Source organism: Tyto alba, unplaced genomic scaffold (genome assembly GCF_018691265.1).
Source record: "Tyto alba isolate M040663 unplaced genomic scaffold, T.alba_DEE_v4.0 Super-Scaffold_46, whole genome shotgun sequence".
NCBI lineage: Eukaryota > Metazoa > Chordata > Aves > Strigiformes > Tytonidae > Tyto > Tyto alba.
In genome coordinates, this window is record NW_024881322.1 from 12,899,145 (window position 1) to 12,922,386 (window position 23,242).

Here is a 23,242-nt window from a genome sequence, read left to right on the forward strand (position 1 = left end):
CAGCTGGAGAACAAGTTAAATTTATCCATACTCGCATACTGCTTTAGAGGATCACAACTTACATGCCAAAATGACCAGACAGGCATTACTTGAAAGAAGAAAAATACTTAATTGAAAACTTTTACAAAGCAAACTTCCCTACTTGTTATATTCTCACGCCAGCTTTTCAGCTCACCATGTGTCTGTTTCACAGGGTGTGATCCCCTGAAAATCTGAAGGTCTCCACTGGCTTCTCACAGTTCCATGTCCTTGAAGAGGCATTTCAGCCTGGAAATGTCTCAGCTAAGGATGTCTCAAACAGGAATAAGAATAAAACTGGTGGTTCCTTTCAAAAGAAAAATCATACCAAAAGAAGTTCCAAAGTTATACAGTAAATAAACTTTATTTCATCTCAGCTCTTGTCCGATTAGTGCTGTCAACAGTCACAGATCAGCATATGATACAGTAATGTATTAACTATTTACAATTTACAGTAACATACTTTTTCTCCAGAAAATATAAGTACAAAAGCTAGGAGTAAACAAATGAGGTACTGCAATTTGGATTTCTTGTAGGCAAAAGCATATAGAAGTGACCTTTAGCAAACAATCCTAAGATCAAATCGGGAGAGAGTAGTCATCAAGAGTGCCTAGTTCATCAGGAAAATCACCTCAACCGCTACCCATCCAAAAATGTATTGCACAATTCATTCAAAAAATAAAAAAATAAATAGATGAAACAAACCATTTATTTCAACTCTTAAAAAACACCCAGTAAAGCCTGTATAGAGATACAGTAGTGGGCAATTCCTTCCTATGATAAAGTCGTTTCTCTCCAGAAGACAGTGTTCAATAGAAGAGAAAAGAGACTCATCACCAGATAACCCCTGATTAGTGTTTCTTGTCAAGGCAGTTTTAACTATATTCATGGTCCGAAGGTGGTGCTGAGTTTTGGTTCTTGCTGTTCTGTTTGTGATCACGAATAATAGCTTTTCTTCTTGTCCCTCCTCAAGGGACAACAGAGATACGAGCATATTTCTAAGCAGAAGTGTCATGAGACATTCTCGTCACCATTTCTTCAAGATGGTCGTAGCCATGACTAAAGGAATGAAAAGTTAGAACAAATGAACAAATGTTACATTATTGGGAGCAACTTAGAAGCACTTAATATTAAAATAATACTGACATTATTGTTTATTGATAGGAATAGGAGATGGAAGGATTTCAGAGAAATCATATTGCCAAATCATTAACTGATTTCGAGCAACTAATTCCATTCCAGCATCTGCAAAACAGTTGAGAAACTATGATGAAAACAAAACAACCCCTGTTGCTACAGTGAGGAATCTCACTGGAAACAGTCTACCACACTGTTGCATCTTAATCCAATGAACTCACAAAAATACCTGAGATAAAGTAAGGAACTACAATCCAATAGTGAGGTCTGAAGAGTTTCCATATGTATTATTTTAAGTTATGAAAGTGTAACAGGTAATTGCCGACATTGAGGTCAGAATCAAGCCCTCCTGTGATGTGCTCCAAATGCAGCTGAGAACACCTGAACTTACTACACCAGCATTACAGACAGCATGATGAGATTTTAAGTTTCAAAGGTGCTTTTCGCAACAGGGTTGTAAATAGCTCTGCTCTATCATTACTAACAAATCAATTATTTTCAACAAAGGGCTAGAAAAAAAGAGTTGCTGATTTAGTCACAAAGTGCTCAAGGCTAGGAGGCAAACAGTCCAAACTCTATTGCATTTTAAGTGCAATAAAGTGCATCCGCTATTGTATTCAAAGATTTAAAAGAACACAAAATAAAGTAGAAACCATGACTGCTAAGGTGAATAGCTTTTTCCCTTTGAAACAGATAAGATTTTGTGTTGACGGCTACATCTGCGTGACTGCAAGAGGGGAAGATAGCCTGTCAACTGCGTTGTGATGGCTGGCAATGGAAACAGCCTAAATTAATCCATTTTGCTCCGGCAGTGGCGCAGGCCAGCCACTGCATTTCAGCCCACTAACAGCAATTGCTTCATATGCACTGAATTCCTGGCAACTGCACAAAGCTTCTCAGTTGCAAAGGAGGAAAAGGGAAGTTGAGCTGACCATATCCTACGGAATTAATCTGAAGAGTTTATTAAATATCACACATCACTAATGACTCAAATGATAATCTTATCGGGCAGCGCAGAAAGTTTTAGCTGTGTGCTTCCATATCCTACTCCTCTCTCCACCACTACCGTTTGCGCACTGCTGGTTTAGCTTGGCTAGTCTGATGCAACCTGCATCTTTAGGCCTAAATCAGCTGTTGCTTTTCTGCAACATTCCAATTAGTGGTGAAGATTCATTATCAAAGTAGCTCAATAAAACCTGGAAGAGGGCACAATAAACTGAGAGCATAAAGCTTCCCAAATTGTTCTTCCTAATCTTTTTGCTTTAGTTTCTCTTGATATCAAGCCAAAGCTCTGATTCAGAAAGGTACTAATGTTTAAATGCAACCATATCCTAATTCCTCTACAGAGAATACTTCATCAACCTTTTTTAATGTAATCCATTCTTGTATTTATAAGATTAAATGCTTCATTTCAAGCAGTACAGTATAAGTCTCCCATAAATCTGACTTATTTCCCTATTCAAAAAAGGAGCTCAGAAAGCAAAGACAGAACAAAGCCAAGTTCAATAAAATTCAGGATTACTTATTAATTGATTTAACATCTGATTTGTTTGTTTCTGCAGTTGAGATTTCTGTAGCTCAATCAACATTTCAAGTTATGCTTATAACTCAAAAGGATTGGTTTTGAACTAATATTTACCATTTTCAAACTTGGCCTTGTAAGACAAAACATGATTAAGAGTAGAACAAAGTAGATCATACATTTGAATTTTTTTTAATGAACAAAAGCAGGCAAGAGCAAAAAGCAGAAGAATGATTCATCTCATACTACAGGTTTCATCTTTAAATAAAACAAATATGTATTAGGCTTCACTCACCCACATGCTAAGCAAGCACAGACTGATGGGATATTCAGAAGATACCACCACGAGGTGAGGCAAACTACAAAGCCAGGAAGAAAACAGTGTATTGGACTACTTTGTTATTAGTATAGATAAGAACTTTGTGCACATCTACTGTTTACAGACAAGATTGCTGCAATTAGATCAAAACTGTGTAGTAAAAGCTAGATTAGTGAAGGAGATACATTGATCTAGCATACGTTTATTGACTAAGGACTTTGTTAAAAGTTTTCAGAAACCTGTTAAATATATGCGCATTAGCAGGGTAAATAATTACTCACAGACGCTTAGTACTACACAAACTTATTCTCTTCCAGTAGCACTGTTAATTAACAATTTATACATTATAACAAGTTATAGATGTTTCGGCCATAAACTAACATACAGAAACAACCAAGTTTTATGTTAAAAATGCACATTTATGTTGTAGTTCAGAACTTCATTGCTGATAAGATCTAAATACTGGATGTTTTCAAATACCAGCACCACTCCAATATTAGGTGTGGAGAAGCACTACTGCCCTGTTAGTAAATGTCAATAAATAAAATACAAAAAGCCAAGCATATTTCTTCATAGAATAATTTATGAAGACCCTTCAACTTTTTAATCCTAAACAGAATTACGGAAGACTTGCCCCCCAAAATAATTTGTGCTTCAGTAAATAAATCTAGTAACTTTGCAAGTGAAGAAAAAAATTATTACATCCTCCATAATATACCCTAATATTTGAGTTTCCATTAGATGTCTAATTTAATCTCTGTGGATTTGGAAAGGAGACAATTCATAGGCTAGATGTGAGCCAAGAAAGGACTGCTATGTGAAACCCAAGTAGCTTTTAATCAGGACATGAAACTCTTTGAACGATAATATCCTTAACAATGAAAGCACTTGAAGCCTGCAAAAAACCTAACTGTATGTTGTAGCCAAAATTTAATACCAAGGACCAAAACCTGTTGGATGACTTTGAGTTAAAGTTTTAATTAGTATCAGAAGTTGTGAATATCTGTTTTAGGAAGACCAAGTTTCACATATGAAAAGCTGAAGGGACTGCAAAATGAGGTCCCTCCCCTCTAACCTCTCTTTTGGCCAACAGAGAACTCAAAATCTTTCGTAAATATTACTCTAGTTTGCCAAAACAAGCAAACAATAAAAAGTGCCATCTTTCTACCTGAAGGTCAGAGAAAGAGAACATTAAGAGAAAATCATGTTTGGGATGCACGATACCTGTTGGATCTGCAGTATTGTCAGCATTTATATCATTCTAAAAATATTTTAAATATTTAAGATTGCAAGACACTCTCAAATCCACTAAGTGTACAGAAAAATGTTGAAGTATTTAACACTTCCCTCAAATTTGATACTTCAAGCAGATAAAATGGTAGAAATTTTTTTAAATTTTATTACAATAGATCAAGAGGACTTTAATGTAACTTCTTCAATTGAAATGTAAAAATGTTCAAATTTTATTCTGTTTCTGAAAGTGTTAAATAAATATATATGCAAGGCCAGCAAGACAAAGAATACAGTTCTTCCTCTCACTTATTTCCTAAATATCTTACTAAACTGACCCACAAAAGAGAGGGATCACAGTGTTGACTCCAGATACAATGTAGAGAAAAGTATTACTGGAGTTTTTATCTTAATAAAAAATAGCTCTAATATATATAATACTAAAATTAATACCCAAGAAATTTTTATGCTCATAGATTCTTCTTCTATTTTGGGTCTGCTTCTCAAACCCAAATTCACCATTCTGCTAAACAGATCAGCTGTTAACGACCAAGCAACTGTCCTATAACAAGAAGTATATTAAAACTGAGAAAAAAACAACCAAACAAAACCAAAGTTAAGTGTTTAAGACACTTATTTTTGACCTGTCCTGACTCAAGAGTGATCTTGACATATTTTGATGTTTTTTCAGCACAAAAATAAAGCAGTCTCCTAAAAAAAAAAAAAAAACAGCAAACAAACAAGCAAGCAAATAAAAAAGCCCCAATCTTATTTTATTAGGATACTCAAGATAAAAACGCACATATACCACTTCAAACACACATATCTCAGTGACTGAGCTAATCAGTTTTCTGTTCTACAAGCAAAATGGCTTTCAGTTTTGCTGGAAGTGTTATCCCAGGACTGAAAAATCTCTCTTGACATACTTTTCATGAAAACTGGTATGACTCCATAGAAACTTCTGAATTTAAGAAACATGAATTTTCTGTCAGATTATTTTTTTGATTACAAAATCCACCTAGAGAATAGTAGTGATGACTGAAATTGCTTTGTTCTGTTGTACTCACAGTGATCAGAAATATGGCTTAATTGATGATGAGAAATATTAAGAAATTATGCTTGCTTCCCCTGCCCCTCTCCCCCCCGACTTTCACTACAAACTCAAACCTGCAGCTGTAGTTTGACATTCCATTGAAGAAGAGGGAAGGAAGAAGAAAGGGAGTTTTCCTTGAATGTGGACACAGGGGAAAAAAAAGACTTAAAAGAAAGTTTCTAATTCCTTATCCTTGCAACCTAATTCTCCTGCATAAACTTGGTTTACTTATTTAACTTACCAATGGTCGAGCATCTTCTCGTTCTAGTATCTTCTGAGTCTGATCTGCTGGGAACTTCAGCACTGTTGTTATAACCTTAGCCATTGTCTAAAAAGAAAGAGGTCATCTGTAAAGTAATTTCATATGCACTAAAATGCTTTGTAATACTTTAAAATACATTTCATATAAGAACACTGGATGCTATTTTTAGTACTATCAATGGAAAACACAGTGAAATGAGCAAGATATAACTACTTGTTTCACATCATATATGCATGACATTATGTGAACGATATGAAAACCATGAAGAATCCACATTTCACATTGTCACAAACTGCAGCTACTGTAATTTGATGTGAGCTCTATGGTATTTATGCTCAAATAACCGAAGTCCACTGTTAAGAGAGCATACTGTTACAAATACCGCTCCTACCACTTTTGATCTTAACATGGCTTTCTGAAAAGCACATTTCAGGCCCATGGCACTTGAGGGACTCCTTATGGATTCAACTATATTCACATCATCCAAATATCTTGTAAAGAAATGAAACATTGAAAAAGCAGACCCAAATGTCAGATGTGGAACCCCAGTTGTGTAAATATTTTTAGCATGTGTACAGTAACCCCGTATTTAAATAGCAAATCATTTAGACATCTTCAGATGAAAGATGCCAGAATATCAAAGCTTGGTGAAAAACAGGCAATGATCGTTTCCATTTTATAAACAGATGAGTGGGAAGAAAAAACTCCAAAAGGCACAAAACAACGTTCAGGTGACTTTTCCAAGAAAGGTCAAACTAAGAGCTGCAGTGCAGCTCAAACAGAAGGTGACTGCTGCAAAAGCAGTAAGTGCTGCTCTTAAAGAATGTGAGTGAGATAAGATTGCTGCTCTGAATGTCTACTGTTTATTACCAGTCTCACGTGTGGAATGAAGAGGGAGGCTGTAGCAACAAAGCAGTTGCAGAAGAAAAATGAGTGCAGAGGAAAATGAGAGATAGAGCCCTAATTTGCAACCATTGTTTCAGTATATAACTTAACTGGGGATAAAACTGACAAGAACGCAAAACAAACCAAGCCCTGTTGAACCCCTTCAGCTCAAAAAGCTTAATTTTAACATATAGTTAACATTTTAACATTATAGTTCCCATAATTAAGAAGCGCCTCTACTGCAGATCCCAGATACACAAAGAAATGTGCTCAGTGCCATAAACTAACATAATACTTTTGTATTTCTTTTGTCAAAATCATCATCACAATTATTTAGGACTAAAATATTGGCAAGCATTGAGCTTACAATGTATTCAAACTCTTTGAACAGATCTATGAAGAAAGCCGTCTCCTAACAATTTTCTACTGGACACAATGGCTTGCAAATATTAAAGAAAAATCTACAAACACTGCAAATACTCCATGAAAGCACAGACACTCATGTGCCAACTTTAATAGGGGCTATCTAAAACTTATTTCCTGAAAACACTCATTTTGTAATTTAGCATTAGCAATGGCTTGAAATCATCTCCAAGTTTCTGAGGCCACTAGGGAGATTTTGAAACAGAATAATTCAATGTTGTTCATAGTTGCATAATTATGAAACAAAGTTACAAGGATTGCAGAACTTAGGATAGTATGTTTAATACAGGCTTACCTTATCACTCTAACAGTCTATTGCACTATAAGAAAACACCAATAACTTTAAGTATGTAACTATGCACACATAAGTTCCTGCATTTCCATCTCTATATCTACCAGTAAAAAGACCCTGAACATTCTCACACAATAGCTAGTTCTGCTACAAGAGATGACAGTTTGTATTCCCATTTCCTTTCATGAAGTCGATGTATTTAAATATATCATCTCTGAAAATAATACATTTACAATTATACCGATCAGTCCCCTCAGCAATTAAAGAGCTGCTGCTCAAAGGCAGAACCTTGAAAAAAAAACAAACAAAAAAAAAACCACCAAAGTTTTACCCTTTGTTTTATACCCCTTGTTTTTCAGCAATGCACAAGAGCCCATCGAGGTGCCAGAAGAAGTTCTGCATAACTTTAGTATCTCCAAAACATATGTATTCCATTACATTCTTCCACGTACCTAGTTGATATCAACACACACATTTATTACAGACATACAAAACTCTGACCGATTTTCCGGCCTCAGAACAGACTCCAAACAGCAGAATGAATTTACGAGTAGAACATCTAGGATTTCTGCAGGACTTAAGATTTAGTGTGCAGTACAGCTGGACAGTGCATCTGTTCACGTGTCCGTACAAAATAGTATTTTGTTTGACCTAGTGGTTTATGCCACATATTTCCAGGTTCTGATACTCGGAACAAGGTGCGTGCTTAGAAAAAGCTGGCAATCTCACTTCTTAGAACCTGCCAAGGATAATGCAAAAAAATAAAGTTGGACAGGAGGTCAAGACAGTAAAATCCCCCAGCGAAGACATGTGCAGTTTACAAAGAATGTGACAGGTTACAGGTTACGTGTAATGACTGTAATTCCTGACCCTTAGATACTGAGCCACTATCAAACTCCAACGTTTCTCAAGTCTCCAGCACCGTAACACAACTGATACATTCATTAATCTCTCTACTTAATAGGATTTCAGCATCATTTACAAGGCTGCATAAATGGTAATCCATCCTAGATAGTTTGTACAGATTCCCTTGAACTCCTTTCAATAAAAAGGAAATAAAGTCTATAGAGAACATCAATTCCACTGCCGAACCACCTTTGAGACATGGCATATGTATTTGCAGTATAAAAGGAGACCCTGGCACAGAGAAAGGCCACCAGAATGATCTCACAAGAGAAAATTAGAAAAAAATTGTTTTGTCTGGTTCAGGAAAACAAAAGCTGAGAGAAATGTATGTCTGTACCAAGGAGATAAATCTCACTACAGATCTTTTAAACTCAAGGACTGTGTTGGGGAAAAAAAAGCATATGTTAATACTTCACTACCACACTTTGTGTATTAAAAGATTTTATCAATCACATTGTCACTGCTCATGGTTTTCCAGTCCATGTAGCAGGACGGAACCAGTTTTCAAAACAAAGTTGAGTAAATTTAAGATTATATGATACAATCCCTATGAAAGCGGATGCTAAGCTCAGCATCTTCCATCAACACATCTAATGGCTGAAAGAAAACCAGCAGATGAAGTCAGCTTGAAAGTACTTTTTGAAGCAAAATGAAGAGATTAAAGTATCTTCATATTTAAATTACTAAAAATGCTATCCTTCATTCTATTAGTATGTGCCAGTGCCTCTACAATCTTGATCAACTAATAATAGAGAACTAGACAATACCAGTACTTCTTCCCTTCTTGCAATACATCAGAACATTTACCCTCACTTAAAAATTGCTAAAATGTAACCAAATTAGTATGAACACAAAATAGAGAGGAATACAATTACATTCCATTTAAAAAACTCTTGTCATTTTCCCTTTCCCTATATACATCTAACTTCCCAAAGCCAAAAATTGTGGTGTTTTGAAAATTATTTCTGCTGGTTGTTTGTTTAAATATACTTCCCATTTCAATCCTATCAACTTTCAAACAATGCTTTCTCAAGTTATGGTAGGAACCAGATGTCTATCTTTTCCAGTTTATTTTTTTCTCCTCCCAATAGTAATCTTTTTTTTAGGAGCCTGTGTGCAGGCAATGCTGTAGTGGCATCTTCTGGTTAACTACAATGTAATCTCCAGGGGAAATAAATACATATATATCTGCAAACGCATATACACATAGATTTACTGTATACATTCATAAAGCTTTTAATCAAAGCAATTGAAAGACAGACAGAAGGAAGACCTAAAGCCAATTTACTACAGAACTGATTGTTGTTTGTTGCTGTTATTGAAGAAATCAACTGCAAATTTTAGTACATCACTGTTAAAAAGGAAAAAAAACCTCACAATTTTATAATCCAGAGTTTTGAAGCATGTAGAGTAATGTTTTGAAGATAAGTAAGAAATAGCCTTAATGAGTGAAAAAGAAGTTTCAAATTAGGTTTTTTTAAATACAAATTTGCTACATGCATCAGCTATCTGCAAGTCATCTGCAGCTGTCTCAAAACTTGAAGCTGAAATATTGCTGATGTTTTTTAGCATTTTCACTTGTCTAAATCCCTCACAATTCAAAACCATAAAATCCAGTAATGTACGTATTCTTCTTTTATGATTTCAGTTGTTTGTTATTAAAGTAAGAGAGTTGTCCAATGAGCCACAGGCTTGTGACCAGAAGGTAACTAGTGATTCTGCGTCTTTCTGATCAGGGATTTGTATTTTTAATAAAAAAGGAATTAATATCTAAGTGAAAAATGGGATAAAAAGACAGTGAAAGAGGAATCCCATAAAGACAAGATGTCCTGCACAGACCAAGTTTTATTCTGCACAGAACACAATGAGAACAAAGCTAATTAACATAGAAACCTACATAAAACCTCTTTGCTTAATAGTAGTCCAAGTTGAAAGCAGGACAACAAAGAATGGAAGAACTCCAGGGAAGAGAAAAATAAAAACAAACAGAAAAAAAATTAATCCACATAGCACTTATCATCCAAGAAAAATGTTTGTGGTATGACATACCTCTTCTGAACCTGGTCAATCTCAAAGCATCAGTATTGCTATAAACTAGTAAAATTCCAACTTAGGAATGATTTCAGAAGCTGGCAGCATACAAGAAGCCTACTGGGCAGTTTTTCACTACTTCTAAGGGTAAATTAATACTATCTAGAGAAGGTATACAGATGTGGGAGTCCTATAAATCATCTTAAGCAACAATTAAAGAGATACTCCACCATCTTAAGAGCTACTAACAAACTATTATTTAATCCCACTATTACTTATACTATTTGTGTCAAGATGACATCAAAAGAACACTTTTCCTAATATTGTGCATAACAGCTTTCACAGTACATCAAGCTTGACTGACAAGAGGACTTGTGTTAATAAAACTGTACTTGCCTACAAAGGTTTTTGTCTTCATAGGTACATTGGTGAGAGATGTGACAACCCTCACTACCCCACCAGTCATCTTTGCCTGCTGACAAAGTTATTAAGGTATGGAACATGTCACTTTGCAAAGAAAAAAAAGTGAAAGCCTATCGAACCCTGTGTCAGTAATAAACAGCATGTAATGAATCACAAACACATGGTACTTCACATCTATACAACCAGGATATTACACTGTATTCTAACATAAATCACATGTCACCATATACAACTTCCCTACCTTTGTCTCACGACCCATCATATATTCAAAGAGCACTTTCCTCAAGTATTCAAACTCAGTAGGCTCCCCAAAGAGGGAAACATCAGCATGGTGAAGGTTTCCATCTGTGTAAACAAAAATAAGAGAATATTTATACTGAGAGTCAATCATATGAATCCAAGTTTCACCAATGGCATGAACCTGACCAAGAACAAACGCCGGATTCTGCACGTGGGACAGATTAACAGCAGGCACCAGCCTAAACGGGGAGAGGAGTGGCGGGGGAGCAGCCCTGCAGAAAGGGGCCTGGGGGTGCTGGCTGACAGGAGGCTCAGCAGGAGTCAGCGGTTGTGCCCCGGCAGCCAAGAGGGCAAACCCCATCCTGGGGTGCATCCAACCCAGCACGGCCAGCCGGGCAGGAGAGGGGATTGTCCCGCTGGATTTAGCGCTGGTGCGGCCTCACCCTGAGTGCTGGGTGCGGTTCTGGGCCCCGGCACCTAAAAAAGGGCGGGAAGGTGCTCGAGCGCGTCCCGAGGAGGGCACCGAAGGCGGTGAAGGGGCTGGCAGGCACGTCCTCGGCGGAGCGGCGGAGGGCTCGGGGTTTGTCTAGTTTGGAGAGAAGGAGGCCGAGGGGCGAGCTCGCTGCTCCCCACAGCTCCCTGAGGAGGGGCCGTGGGGAGGGAGGTGCTGAGCTCTTCTCCCTGGGACCCGGTGCCAGGACACTGGGAATGGCTCAGGGCCGCGTCCCTCGGGGAGGCTCTGACTCGAGGTCAGGAAACATTTCTTTCCCGAGGGGGTGGTCAGACCCTGGAGCAGGCTTCCTGGAGAGGCGGTCGCTGCCCCGGGCCTGTCAGTGTTTGCGAGGCCTTTGGACAAAGCCCTTAATACCTTACCAGTGAGTGAACTGGTCAGGCAGTTGGACTAAATGGTCGCTGCAGGTCCCTTCCAGCTGAACTATGCTGTGCTATGCTATGCTTCTTCCTACCTGCTCCTTGCCCCAGCAGTACCTGCTGAGGAAATCCCTGATGACATTTCTCCCCAACCCTGCACCAGAAGCCATGTCCCAGCCTGGGCATTGGCTCTGGCACGCTGTGGGAAGGAGGCAGGGACATTCTGAGGGGGGTGAGAGCTGTGGATGGTCTCAAGATGACTGGACAATCTGCACAAATTTGCAAAAAGCAAGTGTAAAGTGCTGTTTTTGAAAGTCTTCTGTGTTCATCCAATTTCACTGAGTTTCCCCAGGATGGCAAAAAAAAATCTCTGACACTAGCGAGGCTCAGGGATCAAGCCCTCAGTCTGAAGCAGGATATGAATGCAACCAAATAGTTGCAAATCTTTTGGACATGAGCAATACCCATTCATTTCCCATAGATGTTTTGTTTTGTTTTTTTCTCCTTGTACTCATCTTTAGAAATGCCTCAGCTGTTTCCCTTGGAAAAACGTACTAAAACACAAGAGCCTGAGAACACCAGCACTCCCTCAGAGCTGAGATCCATCTGGCCCCACGCTCGCTCTCCAAAGTGGCCGACCATCGGTGTCTGAAGGAGAGCGTGTGAGCAGTGCAGATCCACTTCTGCCAGGGTCCTGGGGGGGCTCCCAGGCCTCAGTGGCTGGGACCGGCCCCCCCGGGACCCCCGCCAAGGGCCCAGGGGACGTGTCTGAGCTCAGCCCGGGGCCTTCGGTCCCTGCCTGAGCGATGGTGTCGGTGTGCCCGTCCCTGCCCCTGGCCCCTGGGTGGGCCTGGGACCTGCCCTGCAGAGAGCTGCTCTGCTGATGGGCCCCTCAGCCCCAGGGCAGCGCTGGGCACGCGTGGCTCTGGGCACAGCACAGCAGGGCTGCTCTGCTCTGCCCTGCTCCCTGCGCTCAGCATCGGGCGAGCAACGAGGAGACAGGGATTTGCGTGAAACGCCAGGGGCTGCGGCTCCAAAAACTTTCAAGCACACATAACACAAAGGTTACAAGGGGAAACAGCGTTTTATTTTATTACTGTGTCAGAGCAGGAGATCTTGCAAAGGAACTCTAATCAAAAGAAGAGTAAAAGCTCAGACACATAACACCAGAAATATCCCTAAAATCTAGTATTTGCATTTTTAAGAATTTTAAAGTTATAAAATGTATATCTAATTAGACAAGACAAATGGATAATTCCTCCCTACCCACTTTTGAGTGCCACTGCAAACCCCCTGGGGATACAGAAAGCTTAAGAACTCTGATATAGAGCTCTTCTAATTGTATGACATAAAAACAAATATCAAGCAAAATTCTGTGTGCTCTGCTCACCTGAAATCGCACACCAGCTCTATTATAACAGACAAGACAAAACAAGGATACGATGTCATAAGATATTATGTAAGTGTTTTAAAGAGACTGACATTTTAATAATTGTCTAAACTAAAGCATATCTTTCAAACAAACAGAAAACTTGTGATGAAAGCGGTGTACTTACCTCTGTATGGTGTTCCAACAGAAGTGACATACGTATTCTTCTCATAATTTTTCAGTCGGTCTTCCAGTACATGAATCTAAATACAGAACAGTCAAAATGATGAACAGTGTTCACAAGCAGCTAAAATAAGCATAACTGAAAGTTTTCAGCTAAGCATCATCTCCTTCTACGAAAGCAAAATATATTTGCTTTTTAAGGAAGGAAAACATTAAAAATGGTTATTAAAAACTGTCCTCAAACTACTTAAGGAAATGTGCGTACATGTGTATATACATATAAGAACATGTGTAGTAAATGTTATGCATATATATATATTTATCTACATGTGTCAATACACATAAGCATACATAAAAAAGAAAACACGCCAAAAATTGTACTTAACATCAAAAAAGGTTTAGTTTAGAAAAAGAAGAGATCCATAATTTCATTAAGTGCATTGTTCCATTGTTAGCAAATGTTTTGCTAACCTGTATCACAAGCACGTGTCATTTGCATTCTCAGGGGACAGAGGAGTACTTTGAAAAGCACACAGATATTGTGAGAGCAAGTACCAGTCACAGCTATTTCACATGCAAATTATTTCCATAGTACCTTTGTGGAGATGTGCCACATCATCACTTGAAAAGAACAAACCTTTTAATACTGCAAACACAAAGTATCAAACAAGAATACATTTTATTTACTCAGACAGCACCCTTACCTGCTCTTTGAACTCCTGCTCTTTCAGTTTTGAATCATTGACTAGTGTTGTCTTCTGTGCAAGCTGTGCCTGAAAGAACACACACATATGGAAATCATCAAGAAACTGCTGAAGATATATCACAGGTACCTCTTCAATAAACCTCTCTCTGCTTTTAAACACACACGAACTTATAAACAGCATTTCTGCTTTCTAACTGCTGTGAAACAGAATTATCTAGAGAGCAAAATCAATAAAATTTAAGACTCACCTGAAGTTCTGTTATTTTGACCTAGAAGAACAACAAAAAAAAGAGAATAAAATGTATGAAAAATACTAAGTATATCAAGCATTGGACACGGGTAAAAAGAAGAAATATTAATCACCTAGTTCTGATACAGTGTGTTAATGGAGGATGATAAAAACGGAAATGACCAAATCACACGTATAAGTAGTCCCATAAGTAGAGTTTGACTTATTTGTATGACATTACATAAAGATTATATTTAAATTCTGTCATTTGAATCTGGAAGACAATTATCATAAATATAACTTCAAGAAACTAGTATTTCCAAATCTTTACAAAATGCATATTGGAGATGAAGCACATGCCAGAAAACCCTAACTACTATTAACACTATTCACAGTATTGTATCTTTTTCCTTAATTTCTCAAGCTGTATCTGGAAATGTGAACATATCTGAAAACAGCTTCAATTTAAGAGCTTCATGAGCTCTACATCTTGCAAAGACAGCAATGTTTAAGAAGCATAGAATCAATTCTAGGCTGAAATTCATATCTTCCAGTGTTCCAACGCCAAGGAAAATAATGCTTTAGTAGTCATGAGTGTAACTCAAGGCTGTAAAAATCATTTTAACATCAAATCATTTGTGTGTGAAATTTCTTCCCCCCTGCCATGTTCCCCCTCTTTTTTTAAAGTAACCTAAACCTTAACAGAGAAGGGGCACATACTACTTGTTTCTTCCCAAGCCTCTTTGGAATTATGTTGAACACAAAAGCTTCCCCATCTTTGAAGGTTCATAAAACCTGTGGGTTTTCCTACAGTCCACCGACAGAATAGAAGGGAAAATCATTCCTCTATGGGTTTCAAACCTGTAGGTGCAATTCTTGATTTTGAAGAGCTCAACCATCTGACCAGACATTTATTTTCTCATGAAGAGTTTATGATACTTTTACATCCCAGCACTAAGACTTAACATTTATATTCACCAACTGTTTATCACAGTCAGACAAATGTTGTTCAAACAGAGTTATGCTTCATGTCAAAGCAGATACATTAGGTATGTGATGTTTGGCCTAGGCTGACAACAAGCAACATATGAGGCTTTCTAAGACAAACTTCTGTGACTTGGGAGACTCCAACTTTAGACAATATATGTATCAACTGCCCACAGAAAGTTGCTTCCAGTCAAGGAAGACTTCTGCATTGTTTTACTACTAGGGCTGAAGGGAAAAAATCTCAAACCAGATAATGTTACAAAGCAACAAAAAAAAAAAAAACAGTAAGGTGGGACAAAAGATACCACGGCAAATGTAAGATGACAGGATTCATTTGAATACACATGTAAAATCCAGATGTGAATTTGTACACTTCTGCTCACGTATGTCGACAAGGTCCACAGGCCTCATCCAATTTTCTCACCTAGCTCTGTAATGTTGCACACACATGCTATTGTACCAGTTGCAAATATATGCTATTGTATCGGGTAATAGCAAAATTAGTTTTCTACAGACATATCGAGGGCAGGCAATGGACAATTAAAGCAGGTAAGAACAACAATTCTTAATCTCTGAAGAGGAAAATAGAAAACTACCTCCTGACCCCAGACCAAATTGTGTCAAAGAGTGAGAATCCACTCCACTCTAAATATTTGAGCTCCTGATATATCTTCTAGTCCAGTCAAAGCTATCTGAACATTCAGTAGCATAATCTGACTATTAGAATAGTTATGTTGCTTTGAGATGAAGTCACCATTGCAAATAGTATGAAATATGAAATTCACATTCAGTTAAATCAGAGCTATACAAAAGAAAGCCTGTGAATAATTTGCTAAATTTGAATTTAGTTCGAATTCTCAAAATTACTCAAGAAAGCTCGATGCCTGTATGCCAGTAAAATCATGGATATTTAACTGCCACACACTCACCAAAAAATCCCATTCTTATTTTATAAGCACTCTGAACCTGGATGCTTTAACTCTTCAGTACATGCACTACCACACAACCTGGTTTTCGTCCCTTCCAAATGAGACATCATTTATCCTTTAGAACTAAGCTATTTACCAGCAACGGAGTTCTCTCAACTGTTTTAAACCCACCATAGATGAAAGAACTCCCTTGAGTTTCTCCAAAGTCTGCCATGGAAACTCAAGGAGTGGAGAACTGTGGACAGGATTCCAAACACAGGCAAAATTAGCTGTTCAGTTTGTTTACTGTAAGCAGATTCATCTTTACATAGAGATGTAATATCTGCGATACTAAAATATCTTACAGCTCTATGCTACCACTGCAAATCTGTGAGATAAATTTCTGGGAAACATTGAGAAATACATGAAATAACACTGCTGGTATATAGTTTTGATATAACTTTCATGTCCTATCAGTGAATATGCAATGCCAAAGATGCATGTATAATATGATGCTAAATAACTGCCTGTATTTATAGCATACTTCTATAAAAAAATAAGTAGTGAAATAGTTAATGAAGAAGTTTTGAAAACAAAGTACACTCTGTACTTTTCAGAATCATGGTTTAGGGTTTAGGAGTCTCTTAAATCTTCCTCCAGATAATAAGGTTAAATAAGATTATCATCAGCAGGTGGACAAGGGTCAATTAAGAATATAAAGCACTCTGATACAAATATTTCACTTTTCATTTTATGAAAAAAACACTCGTGTCATGGAATAGTTAATAAAAGTAATATAAAGGGTGTCATGAGCAAGTGCAAGGCAGAAGGGACAAACCTTAGGACAGTGAGATAATTTGTACTGTAAGTTTGTAGTGTCAAATAAGTATATTTAGTACCCCCACTGCTGTCTGTTGTCAAAATTAAAAATTTTAAAATAAGGTTAATATGAATTCTCATCAATGACTCAACTCCTCATACACTTTTCCTCTTCTCAGTGTAATAGTAACTAGTAATATTTTAATCAAATAGTTCTTCAAACTAAAATGTGGTCTCAGACGGACAAAAACATGCACTCAGTCTTCTTTCGATGAAGACCTCTCTGTCCATAACTGATATATTCAAGGCACTATTTCAGAGCTTCTTAAGAATTTGAAAAAAAAAAAAAAAAAAAAAAACACCAATCACACTAAAAATGATCCAATGTGATTTCCTTTCCTTCTGAAGGGCTTCCAGTAAAATTAACATAAACCCCACACATGTAAATGGCAAAAAACCCCACCTTAATCATCAGAACACAACCGGACTTTTTAACATACCATTAAAAAAGGTAGTATCAAATATTGCAGATTCTGAAGAGGTTCACTTTTGAAAAAGTTAACATCCAAAAGAATAGAAACTGAAAGTGAAGGCCAGATATATAAATAAAATCCAATTAACAGCAAACAACAGAATTTTATGAAGACTAAGCATTTCACACCTAAACGTATAAAAATAAATGTTAGTGCCAGCTTACTTTCTCACTGTTCCAATGCTGCTCTTCTGCTATCCTTTCTTTGTATTCCTTTTGCAAGTTTTCTAGCTGTGCCTGCAACTCATGAACTTTTGCTGTCATCTCTTCCTCACGAGCCTTCAAAATACAGGAAAAAAAAAATTACTTAATCATCTAGCCACTCAAAACCTTAACTACAGTGGGCAGAAAGCAATCACCAGATGAGTTATACTATACACAGAAAAGAATATGCTTGAAATTCAGGATAAAGACTAAGTTACACTACAGGACTGCAGAAAAGAGCAAGAAACAACCATAGAAGCTTGACAAGATTTTGCAGGCCTTTGACAAGATTACATAGTTAGGATTACAGTTAGTTTTTTGAAAACTACAGAGAAAGAGCTATTTGTACCAGGCACTGAAACAGCATTTGAGTATAACCCAGTAGGTGTGTGACTGGAGAGATTGTGCTTGCTTATATGACCTTCATGAAAGGGACATACGATGATATAGTCACGTCCTATACTCTGGAAGCGACAAGGACTTAAAATCATTTCTTCACTCACTCTCACAAATACGTTCCTAAAGCACTTTTAAGCACATTTTCAGAAACAACAACTTCCCATTCACAAGGGTCTGGAGACCACTGTGCAGCGTAAAGGAAGGAGGCAGTGGCAAGAATAGGAAGGAGGAAATGAACTTTTCCTGTATGTTTTCTGACAGTGTGAAAAGTACATTTATAGGAGAAAAATACGATGGTCTAAATCCTAGGAAGTTAATCCAACTATATGGCACTTTGCAAAAGAAGTATTTTTTAAAATTCTGTCCCCTCTACCCTTTTTGTGAGATAATACGCTAGGGAGCTTATAAAACAGCATTCCAATTCAAAGGGCATGTTTCCACTGCTGAACCAAACTAAAACTCTAGTTTCACTCATGCTAACCACTCAGGGCAGTGAGCTGCCCACTCTGCTATGCAGTAGTACTTCAGATCAAGTTAGTATAATTAATCAACTGTTATCAAGAACAGAACTGCTGATCAAAATTTTCTTCCATTCAAAATTTCAGGAATACAAACTAGAGTGATACAGATTATTCACTGGAAAAGTTAAGTGCAGAACTGGAAAGCTGGTCCAGGCTTAATAGATTTAGGGTATGCCATGAGTAAAACAATTATTTCCCTGTAAAGCCACTTTTTAATGTGTTCTTTGCATCCCACTTAAGAATAAAACACCCTCCCGTGCAGCTCCTCAGCCCAAAACCCACTACCAAAAAGTAAGCAAGGAACCCCCCAGCCCCCTCCCAAGCCAGTGAATGTGAAGTCACAGTTACTGAGCAAGTTTTACAGCCTAGAAATTCTAGGAATATCCATCTTCAATAAAAATCTTGTTCAAACACCATGACCTCCAAGAAGCGCTATTTTTTACTCATTCATATGATTTTTCTATGTCCTCAAAAACATATCGACAATTAGCCTTTCCTAAGATTTTTTTTTTAAGATGGTTATATTCCTCTATTTAAAAATGCTTAATACCTCGCATATTCAGGTGCTTCTATTTTCCCTAACTTGGGGTTCTTCTGGGGTGGGTGGTAGGTGTTGTTTTGTTTCTTGGCAGGGATTCTGAGGTTTTTTTACATCAAGAATCATAGAATCCTAAAATTTCTAGACTACTGTTCACTGAAATAAATCAAAATTGCATGCTTATCAGTCATGGTTGCTGAAACAGAGAAAATAAATTAAACTCAAAATGATGAACGACACCTTTGTAAAAGGGATCCACCTGTGAGCCACTGATTTTATAAACCCGTGAACAGAGATTATAATTTAAAATTTTAAATAATTAAGGATTACGTGGGGCTCCAACATGCTACAGAATCTGTATTTACAGTAAGAATTTATTGTTCTATACAATATCTGGCATATACTGAAAATAAACAACATGCTATTTGGATTTAATTATAGTTATAAACTAAGACTTTATTAAAGTCATAATTTCCCAAATCTTAACCACCAGGCCTATCCTGTATTCACATGGGAGTCATTATAACAGATGAAAGAGCACACACCTGAGGTTAGGTATTTTATTTTTAGCTCATAGATAGGCTTAAAATAAGCTAGCTGGAGCACAACATTCAATTTTTCCCTGATTATATACTTTAGTTGAAGAAAAAAGACTTAGGCCTCAAATTACAAACTATGCTGATTTACAAGTCCTTTAATTAGGGAGACTTTCATGAAATCTTATGTGATAAGAGCTTTTATGAAAGATAAGAAAACACCAGATAAAGCAAAAGAAGTACCAGGGGAGCACTTCACAAATAAATCATATTACGTTTAACAGACTGAGTGATTCCTGCTCGTCTTTAAGGATATATACTCAAATCAAGTTAGACTAATTTTTAGCATCATTAACCTTGTTTAAAATGCAACAAAGAGCTACAAAGTTGTATGAGCAAAACTCATTCTAGCAACTGGAATTCTTTCTGCTTCATCTTCTTACCATTTATGACAGAGACAAACCTCTCTTCATAATGTCTTGATGTGCAATTTCTCAGGCCTATCATGAGCCAAGTCAGGCATATAAGTGGGGTAGTAACCGGTAATAATGGGCTAAACTGAGAAAACCTATAGATTTACTGATGCATATGTTCCTATTTCTATCAGAGATCTCAATGAATATGACATACGCTCAATTTAATATAACGATTTCTTAACTTTTGAGATGCTTGCAATACTTTTTCAGGAAAAAAAGGTAACAAATTCTCAAAACTTTTATTTTTCCCTTCCCTAAAATAGGAGAAACAAAACACCCACATATATACCATTAGCTAAAAAAAGAAACACCTACTCTGAAAAGTAAAATACCATACTACAGCTTATTGCAGTTCCAAGCGACTGTCACTGCCATCAATGACATGCAGAAATAACAGTGTTCTTATCCTCCAATTGCAGAGAAGTCAAATTAGCCTAAACCTTCAAGAACATACATGAAGTACAGGACATGTATTTCTGATATATGTACGGACTGAATGCATCAGAAAATAGAGAGGAATCACATCTGCATGACTTAAAAATCTCACACCTATTTGGGCTTGTACAATAAGGACCTGAATGGCAACACACTGCACATTCAGTTAACAGAAATATAAATCATCCAGAAGTGCAGAATTTAGATATATGGTACAAGAAAAATTATCTCAATTGTTTTATATCATGCAATTGTTCTAAATTAGGAAACAGAAGAAGGGGTCTCTAAGTTTAAAACCCTGCCATCTCCATCCAACTTGATAGAAGTTAAAAAAAATCAGAGTGGAATACACCAACCTGCCTACAAGATGGAAATTTTTAGTATTAAAGAGTCAGTCATACTCAGTATGTAGCATTCTGGCCTGGTAACTGAGCAGACACAAACAGAATTTCACTTACATTTATTAGTACTGGCTTTATTCAAGGGACATTATTTTTTATTAAATTATTTGTGCAAATAATACTAAGATTAGCAAAATTAAAGCCTGCATCCCAATATAATGTATAGTCTACTGCAAACCATTTGATCTTTTGTTGCCATACATGGGGGGGGCTGGAACAATTTACTTGGCTAAAACAGGAGGCATCCTTGGAAGGTAAAGTATCTTTAGACTGGAGTTGGCTTCTAACTTCTGGTTGAAATGTTACTGGAGCAAAACTATGTCTATCTGCAAATATCATGAAGACAAACTGTTCACTTTCAAGTAAAAATGAAAGCTTTACTAGCATAAAACCTATGCAAACAGACTGCACCCTGCATAGAACAAAACCTTACTTTAAGAGCTATGTTGCCAATCTGGACAGAACATCAGAAAAAGGAGGTAGAGAGCGAGGCTGACCTATAAACACTGTATTGAAGTCCTGAAAAGAAACACACCACCATCACCACAACTCTAGTAAAGCTTGTATTTGACTCATCCACTCTCCTCATACCACTCTGGAAGACAAACTGCTGAAGGACACAAGGACTTAACTGTGTAACTTCTACTGAGTCAGAGATGGGGCTTAATTTTGGATGTTCTTTCATATCCATAAAACAAAGAAACAAACATTTTAATTGCAAACTAGGTCACCATACATATCAAGTATAATTCAAGCTGTAAGTTACTTATTAGAAAGAACTATAGTTTTTCTGTCTGGTTGTGCAATGAAAAAAGGGGAAGCTTATTTTAAAATGTATGTAGTCATTTCACTTTTCATAAAGATACCTCAAGGATTTCTTCATATTTTTTCACAGTTCTTTTTAGATCATCTTCTTTATCAGCAATTTTCTTATGCAACTGTGTTGTCTCTATGTGATGGTTTTCTATCAGTTCAGTTTCTACCTCCTGGGCTTTACCTGCAAAAAAAGACAGGTGATATTAAAAAAATCCATATTTATTTTGTTAAATTATGTCACAACAGTATTAAAAAAAGCTTACAGACAATTGTGGAATGCATAAGGAAAACTTGTCATGAAATTAATTTTTCCACGCTGTCAGTGATAATTATGTCACTTGATGCTAATACATATGAAGTTTGTTGTCTGCAGTTTGGTATCCAGAGGAATTTTTATTGCCTGATGCCGGACCTTTTCTCTAAAAGTTAAGATCACAACCAATATTTATCAACTAATTCTATCACCTACTTTATCTAGAGAAGTGATTGGACATGATTGTAACATCTGAAAATCTTCAGACATTCCTCACTTGCAGAGACATTCCTCACTGCTCACTTCTCCAACCTCCAACTTACACTGTGGTGGTAAAAGACGACCAGAGAAGTAAAGCGGAAATTTGCTGTACTCAAGTTATAACTGTATGGTATAGTGACCAGACATCATATCCAGCTGGTACCTGTTAGTGGTTACAGTGAATGAAGTCTGCAAGATGCTGCCAAAAAAATGCAATTCTGATTCCCAGATGGATCTAAGTTTCTCTAAGAGGCATCTTTCAGTGCCATATATTCAACAATGGTGTTAAAGGTTTGTACTGCTGAAGCCAAAGTAGTATTACAATGAAAATTTATTAATGTGCTTTCACCTCCAAAATCTTTCTCTCCTTTTTTTTTTTCCCCTTTCATACAGATGATAAAAAGATAGGTACCTATCACAGGTAACTCTTGCCTTGACAGATGAAAACAGAGTGCTAAATCAAAGATCCATCCCGCAGGGTAAGGAAGAACAGCTACATATGCATTTTCCTAATTGTGCTACAATTAACATTTCTATGTTATTTCCTGAGCAAGAGAAGTTCTTTCCCCGAGTTCTCCAGGCAGTCATAAAACATGTCTGTACCACAGTCTCAGGTAAAACCCTTACCCTAAAACATCTCAAGATTTGGTTTTCTGGCTATTTCACTGATTACAGTTACATTATTATTTCACTTACTGATTGTCTCTTTTACTGCTGTCTCCAATTCTCTTTCTTTTTGAGCCAGCTGAGTATTGAACTCTCTCATTAACTGCTTTAAGGTGGAGTTGTGCTTTAGCTCAATGTCTTCTTGTTCACATCTGTACAAAAATGTCAAAAAAATACAATGAGGAAATAAAATGTTTGAAAAGAGTGTGGGAACAGTTTAGCAAGGTAGGAGATCTGGGAATTTCTCCAAAACTACTTTAGAATTATATGAATTCTGTGGGATTCAGTGAAACTTTTTGTTCCTCTACGGCTGAATTCCCCTAGAAGACACAGGTGTTTCATTTAAAAAACA

The 23,242-nt window shown here is 37.1% G+C and overlaps 1 protein-coding gene across 10 annotated transcripts in view; it reads right to left on the bottom strand.

Moving 5' to 3' along the window:
- Nucleotides 1-366: 366 nt before the first annotated feature.
- GOLGA4 (golgin A4) overlaps nt 367-23,242 on the bottom strand; it is a 70,358-nt gene continuing 47,482 nt past the window's right edge. For 9 of the 10 annotated variants that reach the window (XM_042806339.1, XM_042806337.1, XM_042806341.1 and 6 more), the window contains 10 exons: nt 22,921-23,042; nt 21,761-21,891; nt 17,550-17,663; nt 14,158-14,178; nt 13,908-13,976; nt 13,208-13,283; nt 10,783-10,886; nt 5,561-5,647; nt 2,973-3,036; nt 367-1,077 (listed from right to left, as the gene is read on the bottom strand). In XM_042806339.1, the coding sequence (XP_042662273.1) occupies nt 3,007-3,036; nt 5,561-5,647; nt 10,783-10,886; nt 13,208-13,283; nt 13,908-13,976; nt 14,158-14,178; nt 17,550-17,663; nt 21,761-21,891; nt 22,921-23,042 (754 nt within the window). In that variant the 3' untranslated portion in view covers nt 367-1,077; nt 2,973-3,006. The remainder of the gene's footprint in view (nt 1,078-2,972; nt 3,037-5,560; nt 5,648-10,782; nt 10,887-13,207; nt 13,284-13,907; nt 13,977-14,157; nt 14,179-17,549; nt 17,664-21,760; nt 21,892-22,920; nt 23,043-23,242) is intronic. The other variant, XM_042806338.1, reaches the window with a different exon arrangement.